The sequence below is a fragment of the Nicotiana tabacum genome, chromosome 1 (genome assembly GCF_000715075.1).
Source record: "Nicotiana tabacum cultivar K326 chromosome 1, ASM71507v2, whole genome shotgun sequence".
Taxonomy (NCBI): Eukaryota; Viridiplantae; Streptophyta; class Magnoliopsida; order Solanales; family Solanaceae; genus Nicotiana; species Nicotiana tabacum.
Window position 1 is genome coordinate 13,800,243 of NC_134080.1, and position 20,000 is coordinate 13,820,242.

Consider the following 20,000-nt stretch of genomic DNA (forward strand, 5'->3'; position numbering starts at 1 on the left):
GTTGGTGAAAGTAATGCTTCAACTGATTCAGATTCAACAACCAATAACAGTGAATCTGAACCTGGTTCGAAGAAAAGAAAAATGGTTAAAGAAAGATCAATGGCTTGGCGCTACTTCAACAAGTTCACTGATTCCGAGGGTGTGAAAAAAGCGAGATGCAAGTTTTGTTCAGAAGAATATGTAGCTGATACTAAGAATAGCGGCACAAGCAATTTGTTATTGCATATTCCCAAATGTCCGACCAATCCCTACAAGGCAGAAGGTAGCCAGACAACATTAGGTTTTCAGCCGCAAGGTCTAACAGGTGATGTTTCAGTTATCCCTTGGAAATTTGATCAAGAGGCATGTAGGAGGGCTTTAGCTCGTATGATTATTAAAGATGAACTTCCCTTTATTTCTGTTGAAAAAGATGGATTTAGAAACTTTGTTAGAAGTCTTCAACCTTTATTTCATATTCCATCTCGTACTACTATGACTAGGGATTGTCTTGAGATTTACCATGAAGAGAGACTTGCTTTGAAGTCTATTCTTAAAGAATCAAAACAGAGAATATGTATTACTACTGATACATGGACTTCAATTCAAAGAATTAATTATATGTGTGTTACAGCCCATTACATTGACAATAATTGGAAATTACATAAAAGGATATTGAATTTTTGTCCAATTACTAGTCATAAAGGTCAAGATTTAGCTAGTGGTATTGCTAAGTGTTTACTTGAATGGGGAGTGGATAAAGTATTTACTGTGACAGTTGATAATGCGAGTTCTAATGATGTGATGGTTAGAGAGTTATCCAAGCAATTTACCAGATGGAACACTAACTTGATGGAAGGTAAGCATGTTCATGTGAGATGTATGACTCACATCATCAATCTAGTTGTTCAAGATGGGTTGAGAGATGAGAGTGTGTCTGTTGAACGAATAAGACAAGCTGTTAGGTACATTAGACAATCTCCCGCAAGATGGAAAAAGTTTAAAGAATGTTGTGATCTTGATAGGATAACTTCTAAAAAATCCTTGTGCTTGGATGTTCCTACTAGGTGGAACTCCACATATTTGATGTTGAAGGTTGCTACAGTTTATGAGGAAGCCTTTGCAAAGTATTGTGATATTGATTATGGTTTGATGTCATGTATTTCTAACTGCATTTGTGAGGATGGACAACCTGCAGGTCCACTTTTAAGTAGTGATTGGGATAGTGTAAGACGTATTGTGAAGTTTCTGAAAATTTTTTATGAACTCACCTTGAAAGTATCAGGTACACTTTATATTACGTCTAATGTGCACTTTCTTGAAATATGTGTTGTTGGTTCTTCTTTGAAAGAGTTGATGCAAAATGAAGATGCTTTCTTGAGAGAAATGGCAAAGAATATGAAAGAGAAATTTGATAAGTATTGGGGGGATCCACATAAGATGAACAAAATGATTTTTATCTCATGTGTGCTTGATCCACGCCATAAGTTTAATACTCTTTCATTTGCACTTGGTGCTATGTTTGGAGAAACGGTAGGTTTGAAAATACAAGAGGATGTGAAAACATACATGGATACTTTATTTAATGTGTATGCAATGAAAAATGGTGGTTCTTGTTCATGTCCATCTTCTCCATCTTCTCCATGTTCTGGTCCATCTTCTCCATCTTCTTCATCATTGCTCTCAAAATTCATGCTAGATTTAAAGAAGCATAAGAAATGTGGCGGAGTTGATTCTAAAACGGAGTTAGATAAATATTTGGGTGAAGATGTTGAGGAAGACCATGAAAAGTTTAACATTCTGGGGTGGTGGAAGTTGAACTCACCTAGATTTCCCACTCTTGCTGAGATGGCACGTGATGTGCTAGCCATTCCGATTTCTAGTGTTGCCTCAGAATCAGCCTTTAGCACCGGCGGACGCATACTTGATCCATTTAGGAGTTCATTGACTCCTAGATTGGTTCAAGCTCTTGTGTGTGTCCAAGATTGGCTTCGTAATGAATCAACAACTCCGATTAAAATTGAAGAAGATTTAGATAATCTTGAACAACTTGAAGCTGGTAAGCCTATCTTATTACTTGTGTTTAATGTATACTTTATTTGTATGTTTATTTAGATTACTTCTAAACTAATTTCTTGTGTTACTATCTTAATATACAGAATTTATGAATACGGGAAGAGAGCCTTGCATTGTCGACATATAGTGATTTTCCATTTGTTGTACAAGCTCAGGTATTTCATTATACACTTGATCCTTGTTTTGTTGTATGTTTTTGGACCATGAGCTGTCTTTTTCTTTCTCTCAAAATGCTCTTTGTATTATTTGAAATTGCAAATTTTTAACTTGTCTCACAGTCCTACTGAGAATCTGAGATTGAGAGCTACATTTGGCCTGGTTGTTGGTTTGTGTTGACTGTTGCGGCTTCCCAAAACTTGGAACTTGGAACTCTTTTGTTTTGTGTAATATGTTAAAGAACTGTTGGGACTTTAGTAGTTTGGTTTGTTTTATTTTGCTATGAAAATATGGTTTGAAAGACAATTGATTGTGTTTTGTTTGGGGTCTTCGGTTTGGTTTGGTTTGAAACTTTGAAAGACAATTGTTGCATTATGTAAATTTCAGATTGTTGTTTTGTTTGGAGATGAATGGTGTTTACTGTCCAGTTGTGTAAATTTCAGATTGTTGTTTTGTTTTGTTAAGTTCGAACCTTGTTACCCCAGTTGTGTAAATTGAACTCAGTTGCATTATTAATTTTTATGAGTACTCAGTTCAGTCAGTTGTGTAAATTGAACATTGTTAACAATGTTAAGTTCGAAGTTCAAACAAGTATTTGGAAAGTGATTGCTCAATTTGTATTTGGAAAGTAATTCCCAACATTTGTTTATGTACTTCGAACAAGTTCAATGAGTGACAATCCGATCCGACAATCTTAAAAATTATCAGATCCAAAGTTTAAAATCCGATCCGATCCAATGTTAATTTGGATCGGATTCGGATTGCCCTTTTCAGAATCCGAAATCCGAAATCCGAATCCGAAATATGCTAAATCCGATCCGATCCGATCCGTGCACAGCCCTATGCGTGGGTTGTTGCTATTTAGTCTTTTACAAACTTTTGAGTTTGTTCTATTGAGCTTGTTTGGTTTTCTTCAAAGTTTTCTGGGCCTTGAATCTGGTTTGAATTGCTGTTGTTGGGTTGTTGTTGCGTTGCTGTGTTATTACTGCTGCTGACTCCTCCTTCTTTTCTTCTTGTACTGCCATTTCCAGGTACACATTTGTACACTCTCGGCTTGAGGCGAAATGAAGTATTAACCAGGCTTTGTTCCTGTTGAATTCCTCCTGTTTAGATTTGTGCTTGAATAAAATTTTCTTTTCTTTGTATAAAAATGTAGTTGACTGATTAATGAGTAATGGGGTTGCATATGTATAACTCTTTCATCTAATAATGTTAGTTTAAATTAATCAAAGAATAGTTAATTTGTTTTGATATTATTGTGTGTCAATCTCATGTTCTAGTGTTATTAAATAATAGAATATAGAACGAAAGCAATCTTTCTTTGTACAAACTCGATTGCAATTTTCCATTTGCATTAGCCGTAAACTAATAACTAATAAGTTACGTCTTTTTTTTAGCATGTAATTAATTGGGAGATTTTCTTTTATTTTAGAGACGAACTTAATAGAAAAAATGTAGTCATTGTAGGTTTATCCTTTTAAATAAAAATGAGACGAGTCTCGCCAAATAAAACGCACAGATTGCGGGGCCCTCACAAAAATGTATGTGTTAATTACTTAGAACTCGGGATAGGCCGATTAGCGAACTCCACGCCCTTACCCAAAATAATAATACGCTAATCGCTTTAGGCGCGCATTTTAATAATCTTACCTTCTTAAACTCGGGTGCATATTTATGTGACCCGAATCCAAATCTCAACGGAGTCGAAATGTGTCTCTAATCATGGATACATTGATTGTGACGTGGTTTGAGATGCATGTCCATGACGTTGCAAATTCCTTTAAAAAATAATGAATGAGACGAGCCTCGGCAAACAAGAATACACAAATTGCGGGGCCCTCAACGGATAGTTATTTCGAATGCATAGATTTCGAGACAGGCCGCATAGCGAACTTTACGGCTTTTCTCAAAATAACAGCGCGTTAGTCTTTAGGCGCGAATTTAATAATGTTATCGTCTTAAACTCGGGTGCACATTTATGTGACCCAAATCCAAATCTCAACAGAGTTGAAATGTGCCAACAACCACGGGTGCATTGATGTGACGTGGTTCGAGATGTATTTCCACGATGTTGCAATTCTTGACAAAAATAATAATAATGACAAAAGTGGTTAAAAGTTAAAATCCGCACATAGGTTTAATATGTATTAAATCAGATAATCAAGCCGAATATGAAAGAGCGCGACCGTGCTAGAACCACGGAACTCGGGAATGCCTAACACCTTCTCCCGGGTTAACAGAATTCCTTATCCAGATTTCTGGTTCGCGGACTGTAATACAGAGTCGTTCTTTTCCTCGATTTGGGATTAAATTGGTGACTTGGGATACCCTAAATCTCCCAAGTGGCGACTCTAAAATAAATAAACAAATCCCGTTTCGATTGTCCTTTAATTGGAAAAACTCCTTCACCCCTCGCGGGGGCGGAAAAAGGAGGTGTGACAGTTGTATTCGAGTGTATTCCACTGTATTCATGGCGTGAAAATGGGATTACAGCTGGACAGATTATTATATTCGACTGTATTCACAGCATGAAACAGGGGATTATAATGTTTTTAAACAGAAAGTGAATCAATTAACATAATAGACACCGAATATAACTCAAAAAACTCAATTATAACACATAAATTTTGTATTTCCAGTTATAAAAAAAGATTCTCAATCGAAAAATACCCCAAAACATAGCAATCTTCAGAAAATTATATAATACATCTGAACACATAAATTATATTAATTAAAAAAAATATATGAATACATTCATGACATATAGCGAGACAGTGAATACAATGAAATACATAGAATACAGCGGGATACGTTGAAATACAATGAAAAAAAGATAGTGAATTCAATGAAATACACAGAATACAGTGAGATACATTGAATTACATTGGGGGGAAAAATGAATACAATGAAATACATGAAAATACAGCGTGATCCGTTGAAAATACATTGAAATATATTAACAGAAAATCAAGTTGCTTAGCCCCAAACTCCGTCGTCTTTGTTCAAGAGCAAACCCTAATTTACGGCGAATCCGCCGTCGAGCAAAAACCCTCGCGAATGAAGACAATTCGTTCTTGAATGAAAGCAGGAATAGTGATCACTCCCCACTAGTCCGGAGTCGAATCTCACAGAGAACTAAGGCTTAGCTATATCAATTTAATATCACTAAAAAGACAAGTTTGAACAATTTTCTAAATTATAATGATTGAAATTTATATTTATAACTAATTAACTAGCAAATACTAAAAACAATAAAATTATCAACTAACGAGATAAAGGGTTGGAGACTAAATTAAGGAGGTCTAGAGTTATGATTTTCCCAATTATCGGAATCCTTCTAGCTATGTTCCCTACAATTTTTCAATGTGTTCTCTACTGATCGTGAGCACTTTAGGTGTCGTAATTCTCTCTCAATCAACTACAATAGTTTACTAGACATATTCTCTTGAACTACACTAGTTGGCTTTATCTAACCGCTCATTATGACCACATCAAGGCTTTGTTATTTCTAAACCTGCCTTTAAACCCACTGTATTGATTTCTTACATACGTTAGGAGTGACGTTGTTCAACAACTGCCTAAATATGTACTATCTCTCTCGAGCACTACACACTAAATAGGCACAGTCAATTGATGGTCATTCAATCAGCACCAACAAACACGTAGTTGAACAAGTAGAGAAATCCAACGGCTCAATTATATAAAAACATAACAAGAATTTATCCTACAAAAACTTCTATCAAAACCCTAGATAACACATTAGCTATTCATAATAGTATGTAAAACTACAATACTAAAAGTTATAACCACAGTGAAAAAATAGGAAGAGGAAGGAAAAACTCGTAGAAGAATTCTCCGTCTTGCTCCTATTGTGTCTCTGCCTCCTTAGGTCGAATCTGTATCAAAAATTGGTCTCATCCTCAAAATACTATTTTTCCATGCATATATACCAAGTAGGGTCGGCCCCAAACTATTATACCTTCTCCTACGCGAAAAGGACAAGTTTCCAGGCCTGGACGCCCGCGGCCGCGGCCCGAGCGAGGTACTTTCCTAGTGTACTGCCTCAGCCCGCCTCAGGTCCGTGGTTGCGGTTTCGACCGCATTGGTCACCCTGTTCTGTTTGGAATTTGGAATTATGTAAAATATGAAAGTTGTAGCACTTTGCGTTAGCTTTCCAACCTCATATTATGGAGCCCAAATGGAGTTCTGAGCGAAAAGTTATGTGCATTTTACTAGACAGTGCGCAATATGCCTACTCGTTTCTTTGTTTTGTTGCTCTATCATCCGTTGATCTCCGAATACGATCCCGGCTTAATTCCTTGGAATTTTACTCAGATTTCAAAGCTCCAAATCACTTGAATTCATTCCATAATATCTATATAGCTCGGAATCACTCCTACAAGGCATAAAACACATAATTAGTGCAAAACATTAACGATTAAAACACAAACTCAATTAAAGTTCAGTAAATTTGAGTGTAATAAGCGACTAAAATACGTAATTATAACCTATCATCAAACAGCATCATTGGACGAGAAGAAAAAGAGTGTACATATAAATTGTCGGTGCTGCCTTCTTTGCTATCCCCTAAGAATTACGATCACATGACTTGCCTTTGAGATTCGATCACTATCTTGGAAAATAGGTATTACAAAGATGCCGGAGCAAAACCATTATGGTCAATGTCAAGTGGCCATCATAATTCCCATAGCTGTTAGCACGACGAACCTGGAGAGGAATAGTTCAGGGATGGATAGTATGAGATAGGGGAAGTTCTCTGTGGAGAGAACTAGCATATCATTTTCTAGTCCATGTCGTCAACAATTCGTCGCTTCTCAATTGAATTGGGATGAAGTAAAAATGATTAGTATGAGATAGGGGAAGTTCTCTGTGGAGAGAACAAAGAGGGGTTTTGGTGCAGAGAGGTGACGTGGGCATCGTGTTTTCAGGAAATGGGGGAAGAGAATGACATGTATAAAAGTAGAGAGGGAAAAGAAATAGTGTAACTAAATAACGTATTTAGTGTCTTAGGGATAGGAGGTAACCAAAATTAAATATTTTGCTATAAACATTAAAAAGTATCTATAGAATTTTAAATGGTATTTATTTAAAATAAATAAGGTGTTAACCTTTGCTATAGGAGGTAAAAATTCCTTACAATTATCCAAGTAACCCTGCAGCAAACAACACATTATTGTGTTACAGTATGCATTGTCTCCAATAGCATCAAATTTTGCATCTTTATTTTTCACGAGAAGAGAAAGTTAAATCCTAAAATGAATCTAACTCAACTAAGACTAATCAACTCGTGAAAAATATATTGCTCGTCTAATTTGAACTAATGAACACTATTTTTTTTAAAAAAAAAAAATTCTAACAAAACAATTTGACTGCCCTAAATAAGAAACACAAAAACCAAACGGAAGCAAGACAAAAATATTGTCAAATTTCTGCTGCCCCCCCCCCCCCCCACACACACACTTACTCTAGCTCCTTAAGTAAATATAATTTTTTCAACTTAGGGGTAATTTGGTTAATAGCCTGGAATAATTAATCCCAACTTGGATGAGGGGGTCAGAAGTACTGTATATAGAAATGTGAGGGTCTTTTTGTATCAAGTGAAAAGTAAAGGCAGGAAAAGTGCATTTGACCTTTTTCTGAATTTGGTGACACTGGTCTACAATTTTAAGAACAAGCAAATGCAGATAGCAGACGTGAAACAGAAGATGTATAAATTTTCCTTTTTGCTATGAATGCCCCTAATATTTGTTAGATTCTTAGATTGCATACTACGAATGACTTTTTTTGCTCTTAAGCTTCAGATAGTGGCAAAGTGCAAATTACCCCCCCACACAAATTCTTCTAATCTTTTTAAATTATACTTACTTATAACTTGCAAATTACCCAACTTAAGCTGATGCCAACCTCAGACATTTTTTAATTTTATACAGTTTTATTAATAGTGCATGATACTAAACTAAGAAAATGGAAAGTCCAGATATCTTGCATTGCTTCCAAAGTAAGATGAACAGATAATTGCTAGCTACCCATTTTTCCTTTCTTTCTTTTGATTTTTACACTTTCTGGATATGTAAATAAAAGTCATGAAAAGTCACTCTTGATCGGAAATTATATTGAGTATATAAAAAGTTATATTATGTATATCGATCAAAAATTACTTTTTATAAATATATATTAAATTTTAAACACCTTTTGCAAAATTCCTGGTTCGCCACTGATTGCAATATAACATATTTGAAAATGGTGTATTACGACCTTTAAAATGAATAACAGGAAAATACACGTTAGTAAAATGAACATTTATTTTTATCTTGTAATTCTATAAAGGATTAGATTAATCATAGCGTAATATTTTGGGGCGTTTCAGTGTAATTTATCTCTTCTAACTGTAAGGACTCGGCTAGTTACCAGATGTATTTTAATAGCATATTTAGTCAAATATTTTAACTTTCTAAAATACTCTGCGGTTCTAATTTTTCAAAGATTCAGCGTGGCGTGACACTCAAAAGTACTTTTTGAAAAAAATAGACTAGACACAAACTATTTAGCTCCGATTTTCCATACATCATATAGCTTGAATAGATTTGCTTGAAAAGGACTAGAATTGCACTAGATTTGTTTAGCATCCTTCTTAGAGAACAGTGCAAGTCTTTGAATTAATTTAATACTTAGCATGTTTGGCCAATTAGTTCCTGGAAATTAGAAGTGATTGTACTTATTTTGGAGAGGTAAGGTATTTTTTGTCAAACTTGTGGGAAAAGAACAAGTGATTGAACAACAGTAACATAAATAGTTTTTTGTATTGCGGAAGGAATAAAAAAAAAGTAATTCTTCCTAGAAGTAGAAAACTAATTTTAAAGGACAAAATTACTCTAATCAAAAGTCTATATTTGAAAACTTTAATTTAATTATTGCTATTTGTTTACCCGTAAAACGATACAGTTGAATTTGTAATGTGATTTATAGACACGTAAATTAATTTGATCCAAGAATATAAAATAATCAAGAACAATAATAAGTTAATGAAAATAAATTAAAAAGAAACACTAGCCTGATTGTGGGATTAACTTCTCCGAGAGCAATGACAAGAACAAAGTAAAGAATATTATTTAGAATAAGAGCTTGTTTTGCCTTTTTTGTATACAGAATGTCTCGTGTCCTACAATTTAGGGTGTACAAAGGAAACCGACAAACCGCACCAACCCGATAATCCGAGTCAAACCGGAAAAAAATCTCGATTATGGTTTGGTTTGATTTGGTTTGGTGTTGGAAAAAAAAAACTCGACCATAATTGGTTTGGTTTGGTTTTAACTAAAGAACGTCAAACCGAAACCAAACCAACCCGACATTACATATATAGGAAATTTTAGATATATTTAATATATAAATATACTTATTGTGATGCAATTTATAAATATTTCTTAAAAAATTTCATAATTTTATCTTTTAAGGTATTATTTCAAGGTTGAACTTAGAACTTTTGAATGCTCCAATAAGTTTTATAGCCATTAATATTAGTAAATTAAATAATGCTAACAAAAGTCCAAACCAAAATCAAATCAATACTAATACTAACAAAAGACATTCAATTCAATATTACGAACGAGGATGTATTGAATGTCTATTTTTTATTTTGCAATAATTTAGATAAACATGCATAACCTATTTTTATTTTTCTTTAGCGTTTAGTCATGTAATTAATACTCCCTTATTAGTCTATTTATTTTAGCATGACTTAGTACTTTTAGATTATGTTTCTTTTTATTATGGATTTTTTAATTAGCAATATTTATATTACATAATTTTATTGTCTTGATTGTTGAATATTTTAGGATAATGCCATGACACATCTCATATTTTTTATTATTTTCTTGAAAAATACTTTATATAATTGTACCTTACTAGGATTAAAGAAATATTTTGAGCATACGTTATATGTTTTGTTCTACGAAGATTTTACCGGAAAAAACCCGAAAAACCCAAGAAAATCCGAGAAAAATCAAGATTGAAAAACCCGAGTTTTATTGGTTTGGTCTTTAGATTTAATAACCCGATACAATTGGTTTGGTTTGGTAATTGTAAAATCCGAACTAACCCGACCTATGTACACCCCTACCTACAATGAATATGAGTTCTTCTATTTATAGCTCAATTCAATGAGACAAGATCCCAAAATCAAGCTCTCCTTTAATATAAATAAAACCCCTCTTGATGATTGAATAACGGTTATGAATTAATGAAAAGATTCTCTGGAATAGTTGGCCATTGAATGTTGTATTTCCCAACCGATGACTTCATTTCAAATCTTCATCATCGAGTTTGCTTGAGTCTGAAACCTTTTTAATCAATTTTTGGACAAAAAACACTTTTGTACTACTTTAAAAAAAAGTTACATAAATGAGTAAAATGCAGTATTATACTGCGAATTACTTTAACGGAAATTTTGCCTTTAAAGTAATTCGCAGTATAGTACTGCGTTTTACATAAAAAATTATTTTTTTTGTAATTCGCAGTACTATACTGCGTTTTACTAAGATACATTTGTAAAACGCAGTATAATAATGCGTTTTACATTAAATAATTGCGTTGTACTCTGGTTTTTGCCCCCATCAATAATGAACTGACATAACAATAATTCAATACATAAAACGTAGTATTGTACTGCGTTTTACATAGAAAAATTCTACACCCCAACGTCGAACTTGCCTTATTTAAAGGCGTTTCAATTTTATAAAAATTCATTCAATACTTTATTTCAAACTTACATTCATACTTCTCTCTTCTTCTTATCAATTATTTTTTTTACAATGTCTGAAGTGACAAAAATAAGGGTTTCACTATATTGGGGAGGTGAGGTTGTGTTGGAGAATAACTCTGTGTGAGGTATAGCTCACCTCCACAATGTCATGTTAAATTGCCGCTTACTATTTATGGCGACTGGGATAAGTCTTTTTCAAATATGCCCAGGTACATGGCCGCACTGCAACACTTTAACTCCGGGACTGTTGTTGAATGGAGGCGTGAACGGAGTCCGGACAGACCCGAATATATTTTCAACTATGTGTTCTGGTCATTTAAACCAGCAATTGATGGTTTTGTGCATTGTCGCCCTGTTATTTCCATAGACGGTACTCATGTCTATGGAAAGTATGATATTAAGCTTTTGATTGCAGTTGCAGTAGATGCCAACGGGAAAATATTTCCACTAGCTTTTGCCATATGTGCCAACGAAAGTGAAGAGACATGGACGCTTTTTTTGAACCACTTGAAGCAGCACGTTGTCAAACAACGTTAAGGTATTTGTCTAATAACTGATCGGCATGGTGGTATTTTAAGTTCTGTACGTCACTTGCCTAAATGGCAGGAACCATATGCATACCATCATTACTGTGTGCGTCACCTGAAGGCCAATTTCCAGAAGAAATATCTGACAAGGCATTGCATGACTTAATGTGGTTGGCTGCAACTGATCACCAACAGTGCAAATTCACGAGGTGCATGGAAGCGATCCGGCAGTTAGAACCACGAGCCTATACTTGGTTGATGGGACATGAGCTTCACATGTGGACATTGCATGCTGATGGCGGCAAACGATGGGGAGCCCTCACTACAAACGTGTCGGAGTTATTCAACGGCTTGTTGAAGTCTGCCCGTGGACTGCCTGTCACTGCCATGGTCCGCATGACATTCAAATAGAGTGCGAAGAGGTTTGTTGAAAGGCATGCAGCTGCATCAGCATTGATGGACAGGGGTGTTCAATTTATGCCAATACCCATGAGAAGATTTGAAAGGTCAAGGAGGCGAGCACAATGGCATTCATTTCTTCAGTACGATCATGAACGAGGTGTTTTTGAAGTTAAGACCGCTATCCGCGGACACCGTAGGAATAATCTACAGACGGTGAATGAAAATAGAAGGTTATGTTCATGTGGGAAATGGACCATCTACCACATGCCATGCTCACATGCGTTGAAGTGCTTTCAACAAGTTGGATATGGGGCAACAAACTATATTGATAGGCAATACAATGTTGCTGCATACATAGACACGTATAGTGGGAAGTTGCAGCCATTAGGTGCTGAGCATTATTGGTCGCTGGAACCTTTTAAGATGATATGTAACAAGGACTATTTGCGCAAGCTGTAAGTGCAAAAGAGAACGCGTATACGGAACCAAATGAATGTTGGTGACACCGTTTATGCGCGTAAATGTGGCATATGCTCGCAAACAGGACACGAGCGTCGTAAATGTCCTTCAGGTGGTGTGCGTGGCGGTGGTAATCCGGCTCCTGGTGCAAGTTCGTCGAATGTACCCAACTATCAAGGATACCCCTAGTCTTTTATTTTGGTATTGTTTTTTATAATATATGTTTTTACTTGTGTATATTGCAATATATATCAAATAAAATTATGTTCCACAATTTGAAATGAGTGAAGAACAAGCTGTTTAATTGTAGGAAATGTAATATGTAAAGGTTTGATAGTTTCATATAACAACACAAGTACTTAAACTTAACTTGCACTTCAATTAAAATAAAGCATTACTACAGCACAAACACAAACATAACAGGCCAACATAATAAAAATACACTAAACACATACAAGCAAATGTTTAGTCCCGGCTGCCATTTATTCTCCGCTCCAACCACTTAAATCGTTCTTCCATTCGTTCTTTTTCTTCTTCTACCTCTTTCAGTTTCGCCTTCACCTCCGCAAGTTCCCGTTTATATTTTTCTTTTCGTTCCTTTTGTGCTTCACAATTCCATTGTGCTTTCCATTTTTCTTCTCCCACCTCCTTCAGTTTCGCCCTCATTTCTACAATAATTCTATCGCTTTTTCTTTGTGTTTCCCGTTGGCATAAACACATATTATGAAGAAACTGCAGTTGTTCTCTGTAGCAGTCCTGATAACATGGTTCATCAACCCATTCCTGAAAATCACAAATAGGTTCGTCGGAAACCTTGTATAACTGGTTCATACAGCACCAGTAGCGGCGTCCAACTTCACCATCGTCCCAACAATTTTGCATCGAGCATTCTTTTCCACAGTTACACTTTGGTGCACGAAGAGATTGAGCCATTTGATGAAATATTTGCTTTTAGTAAAAAAAACCTTACTTTTAATGAAATATTTGCTTTTACTAATTTTTTAACACACAAAATAACTATAATGATGTCGTTATTTATAGGCGAGACAAAATACATAAAGCGTAGTATAGTACTACGTTTTATGGAGTTGTCTTGTCGTTCTGAAAAAGATGAAAAACATGTGAAAAAGCTGGTTTATCGCAGAAAAATTTAACACATAAAGCGTAGTATAGTACTACGTTTTATGGAGTTGTCTTGTCGTTCTGAAAAAGATGAAAACCATGTGAAAAAAGCTGGTTTATTGCAGAAAAATTTAACACATAAAGCGTAGTATAGTACTACGTTTTATGGAGTTGTCTTGTCGTTCTGAAAAAGATGAAAACCATGTGAAAAAAGCTGGTTTTAGTTATCCTTTGTGCAGTGATGGTTTTAGTTCTATTGTTTGTTTTTCTGTGTACTGTTATCCTTTGTGCAGTGATAGTTTTAGTTCTAGTATAGTACTACGCTTTGCAATGTTTGTGTTTCTTGTGTACTGTTTAAGTAAAACTGTTGTTCAAATGAAATTAAAATATAAATGTTGTTAAAAGATAATTGTTATCATTATATACATAATGCACTATTTACACAAACTAAGCACCTAAGTAAATCAGTGAGTCTCACAGCCTGTGTGCTTCAGTGCTGCTGCTGGCCTGAGTCGCATCCCCTGTCGCCTGGGTACACTATCTGGATCATCATCATCAAGCCGCCTCTTTATGTGAGGATGTGTAGCAGCATCGACACCACAACTGGCAGGATCGGAAGATTAGGTCGTCGGGCCGTCAGCAACCTACAAAACAAGTACTAAACTTAGCATGTGACAAAGTATATTTGTATTGTACGTGTTAAGTCAAAAAATATTTTTCCATCGTGGTATCGTCGACCTCCTGAATATACGCATCAGTGGTGTCCTCATCAAAGCATGTAGTGGCCTCAAAGATGGGCTGGGATGATGCCTTCATAAGAAAGTTAAAAATTAATTAATGGCAGCTCATTAAGGAAAAAAACAAATTGAAATTTTAAAGTAATACAAACATACATGCGCCTGTGATAGATCCGCATCAACCGCCAGGGATGAGGCATAACTCAACCTGCGCCCGCCATCCACGTCCCGGGTGGGCCGATCCTCAGCTGCGGTAGATGGGCATGCAAAGTACTGGTCTACATCCCCGTCGAATGTACCCGTGATCGACAATGCTCCTGACGGGGTGACCTGCGATGCTGGCAGAGATAGCTGAAGACTGTTGTCGCACCTCCTTTTTGCCGCGCCCGCAGGGCGCGTGAGGAGTTTTCTCCAATTGAAGGACAGTCGAAACAGGATTTATTCAATTATTTTTAGAGTCGCCACCTGGGAATTTTAAGGCGTCCCAAGTCACCAATTTCAATCCCTGAATCGAGGAGAATATGACTCTGTTTATTATTCTGCGAACCAGAAATCCTGAGTAAGGAATTCTGTTAATCCGGAAGAAGGTGTTAGGCATTTCCGAATTCCATGGTTCTAGCATGGTCGCTTAACTGTTTTTATTATTGGCTTAATTATCTTGATAATTAAATATATTGATGTTATCTGATTTTACTACCGCTTATACTTATTGTGATTGAGAACCCTCCTTTGAATCGAATTACACGTACGTATATTCGTGTTATAAATTAAAAAGATGCGGAATTGTGTCACGCGCACGTGTACACAATTACTTTTGACAATATATTTATTAAGCACATTTTTTCGAGATTGTGTTAAATCAAGAATAATTATTTTTCTTGAATAGTGAACCGTACATATCGGATTTTTATGAAATTGATTTAACGCCTTTAGAAAAATCCTTTTACTAAATATTCGCTCGAAATTGCGCGTACGCATAATCCGAAATTTTTGCTTTTAAAAGTATAATCAGGGTACGCGAACGTATCCCTAATTGCGCAACATATTTGTAATTGATATTATGGAATTTCCACAAAAAAAAATGTTTGTTATATCACGAGAAATATCGTTTTAAGATATTCTTTAATTTTTTTTTTTGGAAAATAATCCACAATTTATTAAATATTGACCATTGATTATAATTTCCGAATATAAATCATATTCATTCCAATTATTCAAATTCAAAGGACAGAATAAAAATAATTAATACTAACTTTAAAACAAATATGACATATATATATATATATATATATATATATATATATATAATTAATACTAACTTTAAAACAAATATGACAAATATATATATATATGCCAAGGAATAAATTACATATGAAACTGAAAATGAATGATTCATAAAAGAAGGAAATATTTTCCAAGAATTTTCATTATTACTTAATGCAAATTCTATTTTTTATTAACATTGATTTAAAGTGTTGCCATTTGTGTATATACAACTCAACTTATTCTCACATACTCGTTTTAATCTTAATAGATGAAATTAACTTACTTAGTTATGCCTATGATTAAGTGAGGATAGATATAGATATAATCAAACCAATTTGATTCTCAATCTATATGAATTATTACTAACTATTAATTTCACATTGTATAAGTTCCTAAGCCCTTTATTATTAAGAAAGAGAATAAGTCTTGTTGACTTAATAAAATGATATTGCATACAATATTACTTACTATATTTGACACTTTTGAACATACGGATTATACTAATACATCTTTCAACTATAAATTATGAACACCACCAATGTTATGCCAAAAGATGGCAAATTGCAGCTAATCATCATCTAGCTTTAAACAACAACTAATTAACTAACAAGATAAACTTATAGCATATTTTCTTTGATAATGCTATATTATGCTATACCTATCTAACAACACCATGAAGTGTAAATAAAAACTAACTTTCTGCCATGTTTCTTATTTACACAACTCATAGATAACTAAACTAATGAAATTTGACATGGATAACGTTATTACAAAGTTTTATATGAATTTCAAAATAAGACAATTTAACTCATGGCTATCAAATTGAGTTCACTACTAATTAATTAACATAAAAATGAAAATAATGAACTTGGACAATTGGAAAAAGCATTTCAATTCAAGCTTCATTGATGGGTCAGGCTGAAATCTCTTTCCAACTTAAAATTTAAAAGACATATACCTGAAAATGGAGGTAGAAGAAGCAAGTTTCAGCAGTTACAGCGGTAACAAATTCAGTAGAATATACTGATAACACGGTAAATCTGAACAAGAATAGGATTCGAAGAGCCCAGATGCACAGTAAAGTACTTTTAAGAAACACTTCGGATTTTAACTGAATAGTGGAATCACATAAAGTTGAACAGATTCAACAAAAGAACAACATTTCAGATTTCAGTTTTTCTTCAGTTTCAAATTCAGTTTGTTTCTGATTTTCTGTTTCTGCTGTTGTATCTGTGTGTGAGTGTGTATGTGAGTGTTCTATTTTCTGTTTCCTTCCTTTAAAATCTCAGCCCTCAAAATCTCTTAAAAATTCTCTCTCTGTTAAAAAAAAACTCCTCCTTTTAAAGTCTGTCCAGCTCCTGTATTTATACAGGGCTGGTTGTACCCTCTTCATGTTGGATGGACCCTTTCTTTCTTTTAAAAACAGAAAATTTCCATAAAAAAAACTGTTTTTCCACTTTAAATCCCATTAGGCTAACTTTTCCCTAATTTTCAGCAGCCCATTATCCCTTGTTCCCCATTAGTATCATTAACTAATAGCCATTAACACTACATTATAATACACTAACCTTAATACCCTGTTTTTACTGTTTCATTCCCAAAAGTGCCCCTGAAATCCTGATGTTATTACTGAAAAATCAGAACCTACAGCAAAACAGATTCTAAAATCTGTACAAACTTAGTTATTCTTCTGATTTACAGCTATAACCAATCATATTAACCTCCTAACACAATTGTATTTGACCAACTTTTGTAAACTTGAATTTAAACTGGACATTACAGCAATATTACACTGAATTCAGAACTAACATCAAAACAACATATTACTGAAGTTATCATAACAATTCAGACTGGATTTGACATTGAACCAAAATCAGACACATACAGGATCATTGCTAATACTGGCAATGCCCTGAAACTTTAATGTTCAGACAACAACATATATACAACATTTATTGACAGATTCATATAAACCAGGATGATTTAACTGATGATTATCTACAATATCTGTCAACAAACAGTACATAATGATAGAAAACAAGTTGTTTCAATTAGTATTATTATGAATGAAAATTCATAATATAACTAATCGACGAACTAAATCGAGTCGATTACACACATTGTAACTAAGCATAATCAATCAGAAACAATTCACATTTAAAAATTAGGTAGACGGGTAGGAGACAGTATGATAATAACAAATGGAAAAATTACACAGACTAAAACAAACACAAAAATACATGTATAATACACAAAAATAAATAGAAAAAATACCTTTGAATCTTCAATTTTATTCCGACTCGAACTCAACTTGGATTTCGAATTTTTGTTTGAAATCAAACTGACCTTAGTCGAAGTATTTTCCACTGAAAATACTTCGACTAAGGTCGATTAAACCTCAATCTTCACTTAATCTGAACATAATCCAAAAGTTTGGTATTTTTAGGGTTCTTAAAAACTCGATTTGGGATTTAACCATTTCTGGTCAGATTCAAGAAGAACCAAAGATGCCCTAGGCACGAGGGAGGCCAGGGGGTAACTGGTGTGAGTTTGAAACAGATCTGGGTAATTTTTATTTGGCTCGAATCTTCAAAAGAAGATTCGAGAAGTTCAGAACTGATTCGAGCCAAACAACCAACAGATCCATACCCAGGATGACTAGGGGAAGCTATGGTGTTAACTAGGTGCTGTTTGGTTTAGATCTGAACTTGGCTCGAATCTTCAAATGAAGATTCGAGAACCTTCAGGGAGATTCGAACCAAGCGGGTAACATATTCGTATAGAGGGTGTTCAGGGGGTTCTGGGGTGTCAAGATGGTGACCGGCGGCGTTGATGCCGCCGGGTTTCAGGCGGTGGAATCCTAGGGCGGCTAGGGTTAGGAGTGGGGGTTTGGGACGATGATGAACAGTGTAGGAAGGGGGGGGGGTGTTTGGTTAGGGGCCGGGGTAAGGTTTGGGATTTATATAGGGGTGGGGTGGACTGGTATCGTCCGTTGGATCAAGTAGAATGGATGGCTGAGATCTACTCACTTAACCAAACGGTGTCGTTTGGTTTAAGTTAGGGGGACGGGTTGAACCGGGTATCGGATCGGGTAAGGGTCTTGGGTTAGGGTGATGAGATCTTGGCCGTTGGTTGTATTTAATCCAACGGCCCTTGATAAGTGGTGATCAAACGACGTCGTTTGGTCTTAACTCGGGACTGGATCGGACAGGCTATTTGGATTGGGCTGACAGGGGGGGTAAATAGATTTGGGCCTGGATTTTAATCCAGGTCCAATCTTTACACTTGTATATTTTTATTTTATTTTTTTCAATTAATTCATTTTCTAATTTAAATTTCTAATTTTAACTATAAAACCATTTTAAATTCACAAAAATATATTAATTACTCTATAACAATTATTTAACACATAGACAAAAACATCAATCACACAGTGAAACATTTAAAATAGGACCAATGCATATTTTTTGTGATTTTATTTAAATTATCTCTTAAATGCATAATTAAATCCTATATGCATGCAATATGTATTTTATTTTATTTATTTTTTTGATTTATTTTGACAAAATAAACATTTACGGACATAACACAAACATTTAACACCACGCAAATTCAAAAATTACACAGTAAAAGTAATTTATTCTATTTTTTGATTTATTTTTGGAGTAGTTTTCGTTAAAGCAAAAATCACGTGCTCACAGCTGCCCCTCTTTGTGCGGAAACTCGAAGAGTTTTCGTGGAAAGATAAAGTGAGCGGATACGAGCGATTTTTGCCCGTTCGAATACTCCGTGGGAAGCATTTTTTAGAAAGATTTGACCGAACCTCTGCTTCAAAGGTTTCCTACATATCCTTGGCTATAAAGGAATCAGGTCAGTGTAGTTCGAGAACTTTGGGGTAGCTGGGACTACCGCGGGACTGTGATGTTACTGCTGCTTCGTGCTGTTTTTACTGCTTGTTGACCTCCTTATTACACCTTACTTTAAAGGAAATACCAAATTAAACTAGACTATGGTACATGAATTATAAAATCTTATCTAGATCATGCTCTTGCGTTTCTTGTTGTCTTGATATCTTGGTGACTCTTGGGCATTGGTCTTATTCCGTATCCCTTTTGGAACTCTTGTTGTTTCTTGTTGGGGATTTTGTTGGACTCCTCTGCTTTATTGATTTTAAGTGTGCTCCTTTTTCATATGAGCGGGCTTTTGATTTCAACACTTCAATTGCATTCCCTCGTTCTTCAGGTGGGTGCCTCGACTGCTTCTTTTCTTTCTTCATCCTCATTCTCCAGGTGGACGCCTGATTTCTTCTTTTTCTCATCCTCATTCTCCAGGTGGACGCCTGACTTCTTCAATTCTTATCCTCATTCTCCAGGTGGACGCCTGACTTCTTCTTTTCTCATCCTCATTCTCCAGGTGGACGCCTGACTTCTTCTTTTCTCATCCTCATTCTCCAGGTGGACGCCTGATTTCTTTAATTCTTTCATCCTCATTCTCCAGGTG

At 35.1% G+C, this 20,000-nt stretch overlaps 1 protein-coding gene across 1 annotated transcript; it reads left to right on the forward strand.

Annotated features, from left to right (window-relative positions):
- Nucleotides 1-2,202, forward strand: LOC107777043 (uncharacterized). Its single transcript, XM_075249593.1, has 4 exons — nucleotides 1-304; nucleotides 1,175-1,261; nucleotides 1,676-2,035; nucleotides 2,136-2,202. The coding sequence occupies exons 1-4, from the start codon at nucleotides 82-84 to the stop codon at nucleotides 2,177-2,179; spliced, it is 714 nt and encodes a 237-aa protein (XP_075105694.1). The 5' UTR covers nucleotides 1-81; the 3' UTR covers nucleotides 2,180-2,202.
- The last annotated feature ends 17,798 nt before the right edge of the window (nucleotides 2,203-20,000 follow it).

What these genes read in the sequence shown, in the direction of transcription:
- LOC107777043 (XM_075249593.1), top strand. Translation starts at nt 82, where the DNA reads ATGGTTAAAGAAAGATCAATGGCTTGGCGCTACTTCAACAAGTTCACT. An exon ending in ACTCACCTTGAAAGTATCAG is followed by an intron (nt 1,262 to 1,675) that starts GTACACTTTATA and finishes AATTCATGCTAG; the next exon opens with ATTTAAAGAAGCATAAGAAA. An exon ending in TCTTGAACAACTTGAAGCTG is followed by an intron (nt 2,036 to 2,135) that starts GTAAGCCTATCT and finishes CTTAATATACAG; the next exon opens with AATTTATGAATACGGGAAGA.